At 52.0% G+C, this 17,787-nt stretch overlaps 1 protein-coding gene across 2 annotated transcripts; it reads right to left on the bottom strand.

Annotated features, from left to right (window-relative positions):
* On the bottom strand, positions 1-17,348 carry LOC114861042 (sphingosine kinase 1). 2 transcript variants are annotated; one of them, XM_029160019.3, is made up of 5 exons: positions 16,773-17,346; positions 12,609-12,758; positions 4,229-4,323; positions 4,027-4,142; positions 1-3,761 (listed from the first exon to the last, which is right to left on the bottom strand). In XM_029160019.3, exons 1-5 carry the CDS (start codon positions 17,197-17,199, stop codon positions 3,002-3,004), a joined length of 1,548 nt encoding a protein of 515 aa, XP_029015852.1. In that variant the 5' UTR covers positions 17,200-17,346; the 3' UTR covers positions 1-3,001. The 2 variants fall into 2 exon arrangements, with proteins under 2 accessions (XP_029015852.1, XP_055366666.1); XM_055510691.1 differs by lacking the exon at positions 12,609-12,758 and having other exon boundaries at positions 16,773-17,348.
* Between the last annotated feature and the right edge of the window lie 439 nt (positions 17,349-17,787).

The raw sequence follows: 17,787 nt of genomic DNA, 5'->3' as shown, positions 1-17,787 counted from the left end.
TGCTTTTGAATTTTAGTCTTTATTGGGTTTTATGAAAGGATTCAATAAAAGAAGATGATCTTTCGCTAACACCCAGTTTGTTGATAAGAGCAACCTGTGTAGATGTTAGACCTTCAGATCCAGTCAAACCCGTCTTTAAAGCGCCTCATACATGACACAGGCTGCAGCTGAGATGAGATGGTTCCTGTGTGTGTTCCATATTCCGTCCATTCTTACACTAATACAACTGTCAACTCTAAACACGAGACGGAACTTTACGTGGTTCTCTGCCATCATGAATTAAGGCTAAGGCACATTCTAGAAAAGCTTTTGCCCTGTTTCCACCTGCGTCGATGCAAAAAGCTGCAAGTATGTGGCACAGTTTACACAACGGTTCATATCACAGACAGCAACACACAAGAATCCCCGACCTGCTGCACAAAAACCAGATGTGAAGCAACAAAAGCACAATGAAACATCTGTCACGCTCATTTCTAGCATAGTTTGTTTAAGCTCAGACTGATTAAAACACCACTGGACTTCTCATGTTGAGGTTTGTGTTAACGACATTCTTAAATCATTTACTGTAAAAAACAAAATGCCATCATAATAAAAAGATGCATTGCGCTGCAGGGACATTTAACAGTACAACAGTACAACAGCCGACCGGAGTTCAAGTAAAGTTACTATATATTATTATGAGTTGGTTGTTGGTTGTCGCTAATGAGAGAGTCTCATGCAGCTGAGCTTGGTCTACATTCGGTGAGTGATGTGTGAGTTTCCAGCAGAGGGAGCCCTCAGTCGCACCACAAGGCGTTGGCGTTTGCATAGCTTCTCCTGCCCCATCAGCCGTTTGCACAGGTGATGATGAGCACGAGGGCGGCTGCAGGTTGGAGGGCGCGATGCGGCGATGCGTTCAAGGCCCCTGAGTAATGTCACTGAGGGCACAGCTACGGTCCAAGCACAGCGTGATGCAGCTACAGAACAGAATCTGCACCGGAGTGAAGGTGGAACCAGAACCCGGCGTCAGGTCCGTTACAGTTGATGAAGGGACAGACGTTGATGCCAGCGGACGAAGGAGGAGCAAAAACAGTCAGATCTGTGTCTACGAGCAGCTGCAGCACCAGCAGCACGACGGCAGGACGACATGTAATAAAGTGCTTTTAAATGAGCAGGAACTGTACCTCCACAGATAGAGCTCTGCTACGATCACATCAACTGATGCTAATGCTGTCATTTTGTCTCATTTCCAGCTCGGCAGAAGCTTAGATTCACTTTTCTCTATGGCATCGCTTTCTTTTTTCATAGTCCAAAAGAAACTTGGCTTTTGTTTGCACCAGCAGATGAAAATCCCTTGTGGTTCCGGGAAAAGCAGTAAATATTTAGACAGATTCATACACTGCAGTCAGGACTATGGAGAATTTATCAAACGCTGGTCGTCATGCGTTTTATCAAACTAATATTTATTTAGAGGCTGATGACTTCAAGCTGCTGCAGACCTGGAAATGTGTGTGTGTGTGTGCGTGTGTGTGTGCGTGCGTGCGTGCGTGCATACATGCGTGTGCTTGTGCATGATGCATGTGTGTGTGCGTGAGTGTGTCTGTGTGTGTGTGTCTGTGTGCGTTTGTCTGTGCGTGTGTGTCTGTGCGTGTGTGTGTGTGTGTGTGCGTGTGTGTCTGTGTGTGTGTGCTTGCGTGTGGGTGTGTGTGTGTTTCCATGTGTACGTGCGTGTGTGTTTCTGTGTGTTTGTGTATGTGCATGGATGTGTGCGTGTGTGCGTCTGCAGGGGCCTCTGATGATAATGCTAACATCTGCACTCTCCTCGGCTCCAGGGCACTAATGCTCGTCAACACAACGCTGACCACCAGCGAAGCAGCACTTGACTCCCTCCAGCTCATATTGATCGTCTGGATCTCAGTGTGCGACTGTGAGCGCTGCCCTCTCCGCGTCCGTGTGCTTTCAGTAACGCTCACGTCACGTTTAAAAACTTGCCCGACTCCACTGCTGCAGATGCACAGCTGGATATTAAGGGCACGTCAGGTGACGGTCGTCAACAGAGGGAGGAAGAAGCAGAGTGCAGTCCTGCTGAGGGAAGAGGGGATCGAATGCACGGCAGCACCCCCCCCCCCCCCCCCTCCCCTCCCCCCGGCTAAGTGCTGCAGAGATGCAAGTGTGTGTACGAGGGTGAGGGAGTGGAGCAGCGCAGACGCTCTGATGATGCGGGCTGCGAGAACGGACAGGACGGGAAACGTGACCTCAGCTGGTCACCGTCGCACTGCATGCATCAGCTGTTTATGTAAGAGAAGGAGGGCGAAGGGTTTAAACCCGCTGTAATGCTCAGCCTGACCTGCTCCATTGCCTATTGGTTTTTTCTATTATTTTCTATAAAACAACACAGATTAATTGTGCCTCCTTCGTGTATAAGCTCCTTTTATACAGAGGGGGGGGGGGTGAGGCTGTTGCCCCAGGGCGGATCGGCAGCCTGGTGTCGTACAGTGGGATGAAGGGGGGGGGGGGGTTCTGGAGTAGCGTCCCCAGAGAGGAAAATGTGCTGCTCTTCACATATGCCATGCTTCTGAGGTCCGACAGCACAGCGTACACACACACACACACACACACACACACACACACACACACACACACACACACACACACACACACACACAAAACCCCAAAAACACACACACACACACACACACACACACACACACACACACACACACACACACACACACACACACACACACACACACACACACACACACACAATCCCTCAGTCTGTCTCTAAGCTGGAACCAGCCAGCGGCGAGTACAAGCAACCATGGCTCTGACCCTGACGAGAAGGAGGGGACGGGATTTACAAAAAAAATAGGATTGTCTTCTTTAGAAAAATAGAATTTCCAGAGGCTGATAAATGTCTTTGGCACTTCTGAAAACACAGCACACATAAAGAAACCAGCGCTGAGTAGAAAAGGCCGGGGAGACAGCTCCGAAGCCACACAACCATTAGGACCGTCCCGGTTCATCCGCATATGAGCCTGGCGAGGCCCGGGTGGATCTGGGCCTGGACCGGCCCGTACTCCACCACCTCCCCGTCCACCGTGATCATGCCCTGCGGCGTGACGGGCTCCAGCCGCAGCGCCCGCACCCTCTCGTACACCAGGTGGGGGCACCCGCACGCCAGGTGGCCGCCCTTCTCCATGGCCAGGAAGAGGCGGAGCAGCGCGGGCCGGGAGACGCCGGCCGTCACGTAGAACAGGTGGATGAGGCCGTCGTCGGCCGCCGCCCCCGGCGCCGTCCACAGGTCCTCGGCCAGGTGGGACTGGTACACGGCCAGAACCAGCACGAACTCCTGCTCCCTCACCACCGTCCAGCTGTCGGGCACCGGCTGGTCCAAGGCCGGGAGGAGCGGGGCGGCCGGGGCCGGGGCCGGGGTCCGGGTCCGGGCCCCGCCCTCAGGGGGCTCCGGGTCGGACCGCCGGCCCGCCTTCGGAGGCCTGCGCGCGTCCCTGACGGGCAGGTAGGCCAGCCTGCCCTGGTAGACCCGGAGCGACGCCAGGCGCACCAAGGTGCCCATCAGGAAGCGGATGGGGCCCACGTGCCGGTACTTCTCGCTCTCGATGTCGACGTCGGCCACGAAGCCCCAGGCCAGCGACAGGAAGGAGTAGAGGCGCTGGCGGGACGCCAGCTGGACGGACACCAGGTCCAGGGAGCCCACGAGGCCTTTGCACAGCATGAAGCCGCAGCTCAGCAGCAGCTCCTCGTTCCAGGCCGGCGGCGACCTGAGCCACAAAGAGGGGGTTAGAGGCCCTGCTGTGGCGCCGAGCGACCAGCAGGGGGCGACGGCAGCGGCCGCTCTCAGCCGTTCTGGGCCGACCGGTTCCACTGCTTTAGAGTGTGGTCAGACCTCCCATGAGAGCGACCTGCTGCAGGGACGACGTGCCCTCAGCTCTGCTGGAGTTACACAGAGGCCCCTTTAGGCCCCGGAACCTCTGTCTTTGTCTGTAGGTTCGTGCATTTGAACGACTCATTCACAGACCGACTCACTGTGAGTAGTGGTGGATGGAGGCGGCCAGGGCGTTGCCGGAGCCGCCGGGTAGAATCCCCAGCGGGACCTGGATGGCCTGCTGCCAGTCCTCGCGCTCCATCAGACCGTTTATGACCTGGCGGCAACAACACAACGCCTTCAGGCCCATTCAGCGCTACAGAACCTGGGCTGTGTGTGTGTGTGTGTGTGTGACGCTCGAACCTCGAACAGCAGCCCGTCTCCGGACATGATGACCAGTGCGTCCCACTGCGACAGGTCCGCCTTCCTCGCCAGCTCGCGCGCGTGGTTCTGGTGCTCTGATGGGACGACACAAGGACAAGGACGTTAGGAGGAGCCACATGTAGGACAGAGCCCCCCCCCCTCAGCCTCCGGGGGGGGGGGATCAGCGAGATTAGGCGGAAAAGAGATTCACTTTCCCTCTTCTATCACATTAGGCCGTCCAGCGGCCACTCAGCGGCTCCGCGGCAGCTTAGCCCGACTGCGAACAGCTGCGACCGCGTGCTCGCTCGCCCGCTCGCTCACTCGCTCACTCGCCATGCGCTGCTTAATGCGCCGCCGGAGGATTGACTTATTTGTTCAGGCCCGTTTCTTTATTGGCGCTGACGCTCTGCAGCCGTGGACTGAGCGGCTCCTCTTCGCTTCGGGCCGGCGCCGGGAGGAAGAGGCTGTGTTGGGGGACCTCATATGTATAATCTGTTATTAACAGAATTATTATTAAGGTCCCACATGCTCAGACAAAGGAAATACTGCGGCCTGCATGTAAAGTCCTCATCCTGATAGTAGTGAATGAGAACAAAGAGATTTCAAATCTCAGCGCCAAAACCAGGCGCCAGGCTGGGGACCCATACCTGGCTCCCCCGCTGACATCCAACTCCCGCTGACACAAGCGACAAACGGAGGAGAAACTTGGACGTCAGCCATCCTGATTGGACCAAACAATAGGACGGGCGTGACCAAAAACACGGTTATAAAAGTCGCCGTGACCGAAGACTCGTCCCTTGTTCTCCCCCTTGTTCTCTCCCTCGTCCCTTGTTCTTTCCGACCCTGTCCCGTTTCCCCTTGTTCTCTTCGATCTCCCGTTTCCCCTTCCTCTCTTCGACCCTCTCGCTGCCCCACCTGGAGCTTCCCTCGGCACCAGCACGCCTGAAGCCTCCACCGCAGCCAGCAGCTGAACCAACGGAGACGTCGTCACAGAGAACGGGCCTGATCACCCATCTACTTCCAGCCATACGGCAGGAAACCGCCAGCTTAACCGCCTCACTCGCCGCCGCATCAGCTGATCACGACGCGATCACCGCGACGCACACCTGGACCGGACCGGACCGCAACAGCGCAAGCACGCACGCACGCACGCAACGCCGGAGCTTCTCACCAGGATTGAGCAGTAAGGCAGAGGCATTCTTAAGTCTGAGCAGAGTAGAACTCTTAGGGTATCAGTAATTGTTTTATTGTTGTGTTTCTTTTCCTGCACACACGATCTGACCGCTGTGTATTTCCGCGATCACGTGACTGTAACGCTGTTACAGATCTACGTGAATCTAAGAGGTGCACATTGAAGTGTTGTAACCTGTGATTTCGCTAGCTTAAGTGCTTTATTGTGTTACTGTGTAGTGCTCTGTTTCTGCTGCGACCACGCCAAGCGCACGTTTCAACCACTGCACGCTTCCGCGATCACGTGACTATATCGCAGAATATAGCCCCACGTGTTTGTGTGACCACGAGCCTTATCCACGCTAGTCCCACTTCACACTCCTTTACACGCTTCTTTCCCTGTGAGCGCCAGACACGCGCGCTCTATTCAAAGGGCTCAACGGCACACGCGCGCAGCTGTGCCACCTCACCACGCCCCTAAAGGGGGGCGCTCTCCTCCTCCTCCTCTTCTCTCTTTCTCTCTCTCTCTCTCACCCTCACACACATATACACACACACACACACACACACACACCCCTCTTATCTCAGGTAACGCGCATACACATACAGAACGCTAGACGAACACACCATATAATTAAGTTGTGATTTGCTGAGTTATTCAAGATAGTGTTGACACTAGAGTTAATATTAACTGTTTAATAAAGCGTTCATAATTTAACTAGTCGTTGTTTGTGATTATTTGTATATGGTTTTGCAGCACTAGTGAATTGAGTCGGCTATGGTACGGAGTTCACCCTTCAACTAACTTAAATACAAATGAGACTGTATTGGCTTTTCCAAATCGGTTATTGGTCCCTGGAAACAGGGTGGTGCCCCGTAAACTAAGTAATTATTAATTCAATTAATAATTATTAAATCAATAATAGTAAGTGTTTCACTTGCCAAACTATAGACATTTGTCATATAGTTATATATATTTAAGCTAATAACCAAGATTTGTGAATCTAAATTATAAACATAATTGGTATCTCCAATCAGGAGCTATAAATCCAATTATTATAATTTGTGCTCCTCGCATATCCCCAACATAATTGGTGCCCCGTGTGAGGCCGACAAAGATTATTCACCGTGCTGTAAATCTGTACAAATAATCTACTGGTGGATGCAAGAATCCATAACTGTGTGTGGCAGAAACCAAGGTGCCCTTTGCTTTAACACTAGTTACTGAGAACTGCAGTAGGAAGAGTGGGCCTAGAAACTTAGCTTCCAATTTGCATTAAGAGGCCAAGTGTAGCTTTAGCATAGGTTGCCAAACCACCAGGGTACTACTGTTAGCCTAGCTACTATCTTAGCTATTAACTCAGGGTTAGCTGCCATCAGTGTTACCAAGCTGTGCTTTGTTAGCTTAACGTTAGCTTAGCAATGAGCTACCACATGTCAGCTTGTGTGTGTGCATGTCAGCATGCTACCATTAGCATAGCAACCCCAGAGATTGAGAATAAGTTGTGCCAAGCCGTCACTGAAACCAAAGTGAGTAGGCTTAGTACCTTTTCAGTTAGCAACGGGAGCCAAGGTTGGTTTTCAGCAAGAAAAACCCAGACAAGCCTCCACCGCTAACACATAATAAACATTCAAGTAAGCCACAGGTTGAAGTGTCACCTGTGCACCACTGTTTTAGCTGTAGTTGTAAACCACATTGCTCCTCAGAACCAGAATGGGCAACGTGAATCTTTGGAGATCTGGTGCTGAACGTTCCCCCAAGCAGGGAAACTTAGACTTTCAAGGAGTTGTTGCAAAGATCTTAGATGTGTCAGTAACAGAATTAGAAGAACTCAATAGTTATACTATTGATGAATGTGAAGCGGAGTTGCAGAGGTATTTATCTTACATGACCAAGCCCTCAACGGAAACTCACCTGGCCCAAGAGGTAATGGGTGAGTTAGCTCTACTCTGCCACCGCAAGGTGCAGCTGAAGGCTGCAGAGTACGAAAAGAAGCTCTTCCTTGTGTGCAGTGGCTACAAAGCTGAGCAGGAGACCGTTTCCCGCCTCAAGCAGAGTCTCTGGGTAACGAAACAAGAGCTGGAGCAGCTCCGGGAAGATAAGGAGAGATTGCAGCAGGACCATGACGCCCTACAATCTAGTCTCCTAGTGGCCCATCAAGAGGTTGAGAAAGCCAGGAGGAAGAGCCAGAGTGATCAGGTAGACACGGCAGCCAGTCCAAGGAGACCAGAGCTGACCAAGTCAGGCGTAGATGGTGAGAGTAGGCTAGCTCCCAGGAAGGCTGAGCAGCCCCTGCCTCTTGACAGCCAAACAAACCGATCACATGCAAAGCTGCAGATGCCCAAAGCAGGCGCAGTGGCTCTCGCCCAGAGGCTAGAGACCCCCCAGCCACCTCCTTACGAGCACCAGCTCAGTACAGCTACTTGTGTTACCAGTGAGATAGCCAAAGGCAAAGGTTTTCAGACCACTACAGTGGCTGAGTACAGGAACATTAGCACTCCAGTGCACAGGAAAGCATCCAGAGCAAACTTGTTTTACTCCCCCTCATGCACTGAGGACAGGAATGCCCCCACTCTGAGGAGGGAAAACTCACCTGAGAACCAGAGTGACAGTGGCAGATTAAGCCCCCTGTTGGAGGAGAAAGCACCTCGTCTCAAACGCAGGAAGCAGCGTCGGGTTCACCCACGTTACAGCGACCAGTGGGACGACACAGGCTCAAGTGACTCTGATAGTGCTTATCCTTCCCCAAACTTAGGTTTGCGCCTACGCCAGCTTGAATCCCTAGCCAAGGACATTGAGTGCTTTGACCCCAAGAGCCATGATTCTACCATAGACGACTACTTGCAGGAAGTCGATCGTTGCTTATTGGACCTCCCTCATGCAACAGCTCGCGAGAAACTAAAGCTAATCTGGAAGACTACACCCAGGAGTGTCCATGTCTTCATGGAAACACTCGAGCCTGCGATTCGGGATCATTACTCGTCACTCTGTCGAGCTTTAAGAGAAGAATATACCCCATATTCTGATCCGGCAGCAGCTATCTTTGAAGCGTTCAATGTCTTACACAAAAGAAATGAACCTCCCAAAGAATATTACAGGCGCCTCAGAAAGGCTTACTTCCAAGGACGGAATACACCAGGTCTAGAAGAAGACAGTACGTTCCAGTCCTTATTCCTGCATAATCTCCATGACAGCATCCAATTTGATGTCGCCATGCACTGTAAGACAGGCAGGCGCACAATGCAGGGAGTTGTGAGATATGCCCAGCTGGTATGGGAAACGCATGTACGCCCCATTAGTAGACCTGTAGCGGACGCCAGAGTTTTTAGCATCCAGACCCATCAAAAGTCTGACTTAACACTTGAAGGCCACGAAATGCCTCGTGCTAAGAGAAGCAGACGAGGGCAAAGGAAGACTCAAAACCGCAGGTCACGTCGCCAGCAGGTTGACACAGTCAACCGGGAAGATGCGTCTCTTCAACGCTGTAATTCAAGGCCAAAACAACCTCGTTCCCACCCACGAGGGGGAAGAGGTCGGTTCAGACAGAACTTGAACCATAGGTACAGGGACCACAGTCCAGTTCACCTGTCACGGGAAGACTCAGAGCTGGACATTGTAAGTCTGGTACGGAGATGCGTGGAGGAAGCCTTAAAAGAACTTGACAGGCCTAACAGTTCGGCTGCTCCTTCAGACCTCTCAACAAAAGCCAGACACTGACTCCCCACTAGTGGATTAGACCAGGCGTCTTTCCCTATTACACTAGGTATGAAAGACATAGGTGGCCTAGACCAGGCACCAAGCCTGCGTCAAACACATCCACATACCAAAAGGGGGGAGCAGTCCCAGCTCCCAAAGGCGAGGGTAGACTAGTCCATGCCACAACGTGATATGTATAAAGAGAACTAGTCCGCATCCATTGTAGGTCCCAAAATCTTATCAGCAACCTGGTAGGAATAGCTGGATCTCTGGATGAGCCTAAACAATGTGTAACCAACACATATTTTCATTTCTTCTCCTAAATGATTTTGCAGCCTCCTGAGACCCTCCAGGACAATCAGAGAAGATAATTCAGGTACAGGTAGCTAGGTAGGCTAATGAAATCTCATCTGCAAGTTAGCTCCTCGGTCAGAGTCAGTAGCAACTTATTGAGTTTCTGTTAAAGCCTTATCAAGGAAAGCCTTGTGTCCACTACCACCACGGTTATGCATCCCTTTCAGGTACCACAACCCTGGCAGTACCAACTCGAATTGTGGTTAGATCAACCTAGAAGCAGGTCCATGTCTTTATAGATCTCATGCAACGAGAGAATGTACACACTGTAGTCCACACCAGACACAAACATGTACACTTCATAAAGACACCAACCTGGCAACGCCTTGCCAGCTAACAACTCTTTCACGAGTTGACCAGCAAACACTAACCACACCTCTCTTCACTCATCTATCCCTCTCTTTCCTTGTGTTTTCTTTCACCTAAGAAATACATAGGAAATGATATGGTTTAGGATTGTAGTCAGACATGCTCTTGCCTCTGCTCAGACATGCTCTTGCCTCTGCTCAGACATGCTCTTGCCTCTGCTCAGACATGCCTCTAAAATGCTCAGACTTGCCTCCAACTCTAACAAACAAGGACTGTTTGGAATAAATGGACTGTCAATGAACATTGATAATCCCCACAGGAGATGACAAGTACACTGAGGACCTTAAGGTACCTGTCAGAGCACATGGACCCTTTCAACGTCTTGTTCCGAAGCGACGGCTGACACGCCATCATTCAGAACAAAAAGGGGGGATGTTGGGGGACCTCATATGTATAATCTGTTATTAACAGAATTATTATTAAGGTCCCACATGCTCAGACAAAGGAAATACTGCGGCCTGCATGTAAAGTCCTCATCCTGATAGTAGTGAATGAGAACAAAGAGATTTCAAATCTCAGCGCCAAAACCAGGCGCCAGGCTGGGGACCCATACCTGGCTCCCCCGCTGACATCCAACTCCCGCTGACACAAGCGACAAACGGAGGAGAAACTTGGACGTCAGCCATCCTGATTGGACCAAACAATAGGACGGGCGTGACCAAAAACACGGTTATAAAAGTCGCCGTGACCGAAGACTCGTCCCTTGTTCTCCCCCTTGTTCTCTCCCTCGTCCCTTGTTCTTTCCGACCCTGTCCCGTTTCCCCTTGTTCTCTTCGATCTCCCGTTTCCCCTTCCTCTCTTCGACCCTCTCGCTGCCCCACCTGGAGCTTCCCTCGGCACCAGCACGCCTGAAGCCTCCACCGCAGCCAGCAGCTGAACCAACGGAGACGTCGTCACAGAGAACGGGCCTGATCACCCATCTACTTCCAGCCATACGGCAGGAAACCGCCAGCTTAACCGCCTCACTCGCCGCCGCATCAGCTGATCACGACGCGATCACCGCGACGCACACCTGGACCGGACCGGACCGCAACAGCGCAAGCACGCACGCACGCACGCAACGCCGGAGCTTCTCACCAGGATTGAGCAGTAAGGCAGAGGCATTCTTAAGTCTGAGCAGAGTAGAACTCTTAGGGTATCAGTAATTGTTTTATTGTTGTGTTTCTTTTCCTGCACACACGATCTGACCGCTGTGTATTTCCGCGATCACGTGACTGTAACGCTGTTACAGATCTACGTGAATCTAAGAGGTGCACATTGAAGTGTTGTAACCTGTGATTTCGCTAGCTTAAGTGCTTTATTGTGTTACTGTGTAGTGCTCTGTTTCTGCTGCGACCACGCCAAGCGCACGTTTCAACCACTGCACGCTTCCGCGATCACGTGACTATATCGCAGAATATAGCCCCACGTGTTTGTGTGACCACGAGCCTTATCCACGCTAGTCCCACTTCACACTCCTTTACACGCTTCTTTCCCTGTGAGCGCCAGACACGCGCGCTCTATTCAAAGGGCTCAACGGCACACGCGCGCAGCTGTGCCACCTCACCACGCCCCTAAAGGGGGGCGCTCTCCTCCTCCTCCTCTTCTCTCTTTCTCTCTCTCTCTCTCACCCTCACACACATATACACACACACACACACACACACACACCCCTCTTATCTCAGGTAACGCGCATACACATACAGAACGCTAGACGAACACACCATATAATTAAGTTGTGATTTGCTGAGTTATTCAAGATAGTGTTGACACTAGAGTTAATATTAACTGTTTAATAAAGCGTTCATAATTTAACTAGTCGTTGTTTGTGATTATTTGTATATGGTTTTGCAGCACTAGTGAATTGAGTCGGCTATGGTACGGAGTTCACCCTTCAACTAACTTAAATACAAATGAGACTGTATTGGCTATTCCAAATCGGTTATTGGTCCCTGGAAACAGGGTGGTGCCCCGTAAACTAAGTAATTATTAATTCAATTAATAATTATTAAATCAATAATAGTAAGTGTTTCACTTGCCAAACTATAGACATTTGTCATATAGTTATATATATTTAAGCTAATAACCAAGATTTGTGAATCTAAATTATAAACATAATTGGTATCTCCAATCAGGAGCTATAAATCCAATTATTATAATTTGTGCTCCTCGCATATCCCCAACAGCTGACTCAGCACTCTGAGCCTCGGGAGGTGATGCTCTGCTGGAGCGGCCGCCCGCTTCCAGCGTCTCCCAGCTGGTGCCACACACAGGTCAACTGGGGTGAGGATGGGGATTGGTTGACTGGAGCCTCATACACTATGTAGGAGGCTCACGCCGACACGAGAGGAGCCTCGGCTGCCGCTTGTCCTTCCTGAGGCCAAGGCTGAGATCCACTCATCACGGAGCTGTGCTGTGTATCCCCCCCCTCCCCTCCACCGCCGCCTCTTCCCCTTCTCCATCCAGCTGCTGTTCTGAAGCCATCAGACGCAGGCCCCCCCTCCCCTCTCCCTCCTTCCTCCCTCCTCCTCCCCCCTCCTCCCTGACGCCGCTGTCAAAGCTGCCAACTGACTCTGGACGTGACAGCTTCCATGTCAAACGGCAGCGATGGATGAAAGTTGAAGCCCGAGACGTAAACGAGGCCTTGACTTCGCAGCCTTGGATTCTGGTGTTTCGGTGGAGTTCAGACCCCTCAGAGGCGCTGATGCCATTAACAATCTCTGAAAGGCTGGACTGTTCTAATGCCGTCACGATGGAGGCTCAACGTTCACGTGCTCCCCTGCATTTGAGGTCAGTGTGACCGTGAGTTACCTGTTATGACCAGCGTGTAGGGCACGCCGGCCTCCGTCAGCATGGTCTGCACGTGGGCGCTGAACAGCTGCAGCGCCTGGCCGCGTCCACTGTGGGGGTTCACCAGGATCAGCACCCTGCAGGGCCGGCGCAGCTCTGCGTAGACCACGCCTGAGGCACACACACACACACACACACACACACACACGCACAAACACACACACACACACACACACACACACACACACACACGCACACACACACACACGCACAAACACACACACACACACACACACACACACGCACACACACACACACACACACACGCACAAACACACACACACACACACACACACACACGCACACACACACACACACACACACACACACACACACACACACACACACACACACACACACACACACACAGATGCATTATGGAACGCGACAGTCACGCGCCGCCTTTAATGTTAATGCGCTGTGCTACTTTCTGCTCACGCATGCGTCACAGCTGGAGCTTTGACTCGGCCCCTGAGGAAACCTCCTGTTGCTTAGGTTTCACGTGAAGGAGCCTACAACCGAAGCTTCACGTGAAGCAGGGTCCAGCTGCCTCCCCGGCTGCAGGGAGACGCTCCCTCCGTCCCCTCAGCAACAACCAAATAAATAAGTGCAGTTGCTTTGAGGGAAAGGAGCAGACAGATGATGTGGGATAAAGGACGAGCAGACGACTGTTCTCTTCCTCAGGTCATATTCGCATTCTTTTTCCCTATTTGTGTGGCATCATCATGTTGAGCTTCCGGCGGCTCAAAGGATGCTGCAAATCTGCAGAGACGCTTCGGCCGCTGGAGGTGGATTTTGCAGCGGATGCCCCTGACCTTTGACCTTTAAAGCCCACACGGACTCGCCAGAGGCCGAATCGGGTGAACTTAGAGGCCGAAGAAATCGATGTTGTGGTTTTTAGGAGAGAAACTTCGCCTCTTGTCTGATCGAATACCCACTTTGCAGAAGTGCGGCCTCCTTCAGCTGATGGCGATGGTTTACAGCTCAAGTTCAGAAATATCTCAGCGAGAGAGGCGTGAACGCACCAGGAAGCGCGCGGTGGGAGCCAATAAACAGCAGCACGTGCCAGACTCCATTCACTCGCACCGCTTTACTATTGTTACTTAGTTTTATTGGAGAACAACGAGCTTCGCAGCCACAAAGGGATTTCCAGAATTCAGTGGAAGCTGGACTTTGACAACGACAGATTCAAATACAGATCCAGCATTTACTTTATTTATTACTTTTATTTCTTAGACGGAAGGAGGCATCTCACTGGTTTAAAGCCTCCAGAATAACAAAGAAGCCGCTAAGTGTGATTATCACGCACATAATTCAGCAGCGAAAAATGGTGTCATGCAAAGGAATATTAACTTGATTGCATTAAATAATGCAAATGAATGAAGAAATGCTGTAAAGCTTGTTGAATATAGGCCACGGAAGGAATGAAGAGTCACCTCACTGAATTCACGCGTTAGAAAAGTCATGTCGAGATAAAACTGATCTGAGTCCGGTCTGCTTAGTGAGGCTTTATTTCTATTAGCATGCTAATAACGCTACATGCAGACACGGAGCTAACTTTCCTCTGAAACGGATCAAAGTTCAAATGATTCTGAGGCAAACGTCTCCAAGAATCAATGCAGCTTTTTCCACCTGCACTGATCACGTTGTGGTTTGCTGCCCATCATTTTTCCATTCTTCTCAATCTCGTGTGTGTGTGTGTGTGTGTGTGTGTGTGTGTGTGTGTGTGTGTGTGTGTGTGTGTGTGTGTGTGTGTCTGTCTCAGTGTGTGTGTGTGTGTGTGTGTGTGCGTGTGTGTGTGTGTGTGTGTCTGTCTCAGTGTGTGTGTGTGTGTGTGTCTGTTTCTGTTTGTGTGTGTGTCTGTCTGTCTCAGTGTGTGTGTGTGTGTGTGTGTGTGTGTGTGTCTGTCTGTCTGTCTGTCTGTCTGTCTCAGTGTGTGTGTGTGTGTGTGTGTGTGTGTGTGTGTGTGTGTGTGTGTGTGTGTGTGTGTGTGTGTGTGTGTGTGTGTCTGTCTGTCTGTCTGTCTGTCTGTCTCAGTGTGTGTGTGTGTGTGTGTGTGTGTGTGTGTGTGTGTGTGTGTGTGTGGAGTCAGGCACCTGCTGGCACATCCTCTCCTCACGCTGGCAGGCTTTCAAGTGCCGTGCGTGTGTGTTTTCCCACTCACAAGTGGATAAACGCGCAGAGCGAAGCGGCAACAGGCAGACTGGATGTGACAACGTGTCACCGCTTTAAAACGCGGTGCTGACAGAGGAGTCGTCAGCTCGTTGTCACACAAAAAAGTACAGAGATACGAAATTACTACAGCATCGCATGCAGGTGGGACTTGTCACGAACCCATTCAAGAAAACTCTCGGAGCGGAAACAAATATGCGGTCGACGAAAGAGAAGCAGACAGCGACGCGTCTGCAAACAGACTGAATTCCAAGGCAGGAAGTGCGAGATGTGTGAGGACTGATGTGCAGGAGCACTGAGGCATCGCTGGGCTGCGGGTGTGTGTGTGTGTGGGGGGGGGTCTGACAGGCCGTCACAGCCACGTGTCACTGAGCGCTAGAGACAGACTCCGGAGGGAGCGAGACGCTGGCAGGGTCAAAGGTCACGCGGTGACGCACCGAGCTCCTCAGGGAGCAGAGATCTCCCTGACAGGAGCGCACCTGACGCGGTTTCTGTGGGAGCTCAGAGCCCCGCGTCCTCCTTCAGCGTGAGCGTCCCCGACACACACGCGGCCGCCGGCGCCGTGGAGGCGCTGTATCAGACCCGCATCACGGCGGCCCGGCTTCATTATTCACGGCCCGGTCCGCACCTCCCTGCAAACCCATCGCCACATACGTTCCTGCCTATTCGCTTATTACGGCAGAGAAGTCGCGTCCCGGCTAAACACCAATCTCGGTCCGTGTTGCACTTTTAATCCAACCTTTCCATCTGCGGCGTCGGATGAGATGCCACACAATTAACTCCCAGGGTAAACACACTGTGTGGATTAGTGAATCCCACTGACTTTCACGCACCCTCTAGCAGCAACCGGCTGCATCTATTAGCACACATTTACTCATTAAAAACACATAATATATTCTGCTAAATGCTAAATTATTGCCTGGACCTGGAATCCTGAAATAAACTTATAAATTAATGATACGACGGCATCGCCGCCGAGATGCCGCGTTCAAAAGCGGCGCCGGGGCCTCAGATGGTTGATTAGTATGTTTGGCCTCTAGAGCCGCAGCCTTTGATCGGCGCCGGGGGAGTGCGGCCCGGCCCAGTCTCCATCTGGACTCCTGCCCGGCCTCCTGCTGGCGCGTTCACCTGGAGGCGGCGCCGGCATGACGTTCGCCCCCGTCTTTGGCGAGGCCGCATTCCAAATTCGTCACCGCCGAGTCAAATATCCTCCGAGCGGCCGGGTTTGCATGTCAGCGCCACATTCTGAGCAGCTGGATCAGAGAAACGTACAGTACCTGCCTTTGGATTTGGATTCTGGGCACCAGAACTTTGTTTCAAGCGCGAAGCCACTTGTCTGGGCTAATTAGCTGCATGAGCACTATTCATGCTAATTGCTGTCGTGTGCACGAGGCTGGAGCACAAAGGACAACGACAGTGAGACGAGATGAGGCCTAATTAGATTCTTGTGCGTCCGGGTGTTTTGATGCGATCCCTCCCACCCGTCAACAATAAGTCCTTCTCAGTGGGACGTTGCTGAGCTGGGATTAATGAAGCGCGCATGTCGTGTGTGACGAGTGCGTGTGCGTTTCGCGGCTTTCCAGGCACGCGGGCACCGCTTGAACCGATGAGGCAACCGTGAGTGCCGCCGGCAGGTATCTGTCGTTACGCAGCAGGTGGAGCAGGACGCGGCTGCAGATGGAATGTGTGCTGACTCTCTGCCAAACCTGTTTGGGCGACGGGAGGGAGCGCCTACATGTGCACTTAAGACTCAGATCAGCCTGCTTACACATAAGCCTCCCAAGCACAGCCAAAGGTCACTTTTGCATTTTGCTCCAAAATAACGAAAAACAGGTGCAGTTGCAGTGATCTGAGGTATTTCCCTTCCCATACACGCAGTTTCTAACCCCGCTGTTGCTGCTGTAGGTAAGTTGCACGTGAACACTGCCCTAGAATAACATCAGCCACGCTCACCGTCTCTGCGGGGCGCCTGCAGCGCCGAGGCGTCTCTGATGGCGCGAGCCCACCTCTCAGCCTCCTGGAGGTTGGCGAGCGGCTCCTGGACCAGCGCGACCCGAAAGCACTGCTCCACTCTCTGCCGGGCCACGCCGGCGCTCATCCAGCGCCGCTTGAACGGGTAGAAGTAGGCTGTGAAGTAGGCGCCGACGTCCGCGGCGTCCGGCGCCCGGTGCGCCCGGCAGCCGATGCAGTCGGCCAGGTTGAACACCACCTTAGTGCGGCCGGGCGACGAGGAGATCCTCTGGATGGTCAGGGCGCTCTCTGTCAAGCTCACCGAGTACCGGACCCTGTCGTTCAGGACGTCGCTGAACTCCCCGTACAACACGCCCACGAACCCGTTCCGGCCGCGGGATGGGTCCGCTTCAGAGGCGCCTTTCTCCATCCCGCGCGGAGAGAGCGACGCGTCCCGCAGGCCGGTGTGCGGATGGCGGAGCGGTGCGGAGCGCGCTCGAGCCAGCCTGCTGTGGGAGTCCCGGCTGAGAACGGCAGCTTTCCTAGTTCAGAGTCTCTCCCTAGTGACTGAACCGGGAACGGCAGTGATGGAGCGGGAGAGCGACTCCAGGCAACGCTCTGCGTGCGCCCTGATTAGATCTTGATGCTGAAGGAGAGTCAACGCAGCCGTTCAATTTACTCCACTTAGTTTGGCCATTTAAAGTCACGCGCACAATACAGCCTAAAAACATTTGGCCAGAAATCCGTCTCTTTACAAGGGCTGCGTACTGTATGAGAAGTAAGTGTGCAAAAACGGTGATATGCAAATACGCAAAACAACGTATTTAAACTGAGCAGCGGTAGTATGAGCTGTGTGTAAATGTACTTTGTGTGCAAATTAAGGGTATTTACTTAATAGAAATACAGTATCTTAATGAATCAATGATTCTTTTCAAATACCAAAGAGACTTTCGAGTATTTGTATGCATTTATCATATTGCCAAAGTTATATAACATAGCGGAAATATTTATTATAAAT

Source organism: Betta splendens, chromosome 8 (assembly GCF_900634795.4).
Source record: "Betta splendens chromosome 8, fBetSpl5.4, whole genome shotgun sequence".
Lineage (NCBI taxonomy): Eukaryota > Metazoa > Chordata > Actinopteri > Anabantiformes > Osphronemidae > Betta > Betta splendens.
The sequence above is the reverse complement of the archived record's forward strand: the minus strand, read 5'-3'. Positions and strand labels throughout refer to the sequence as shown.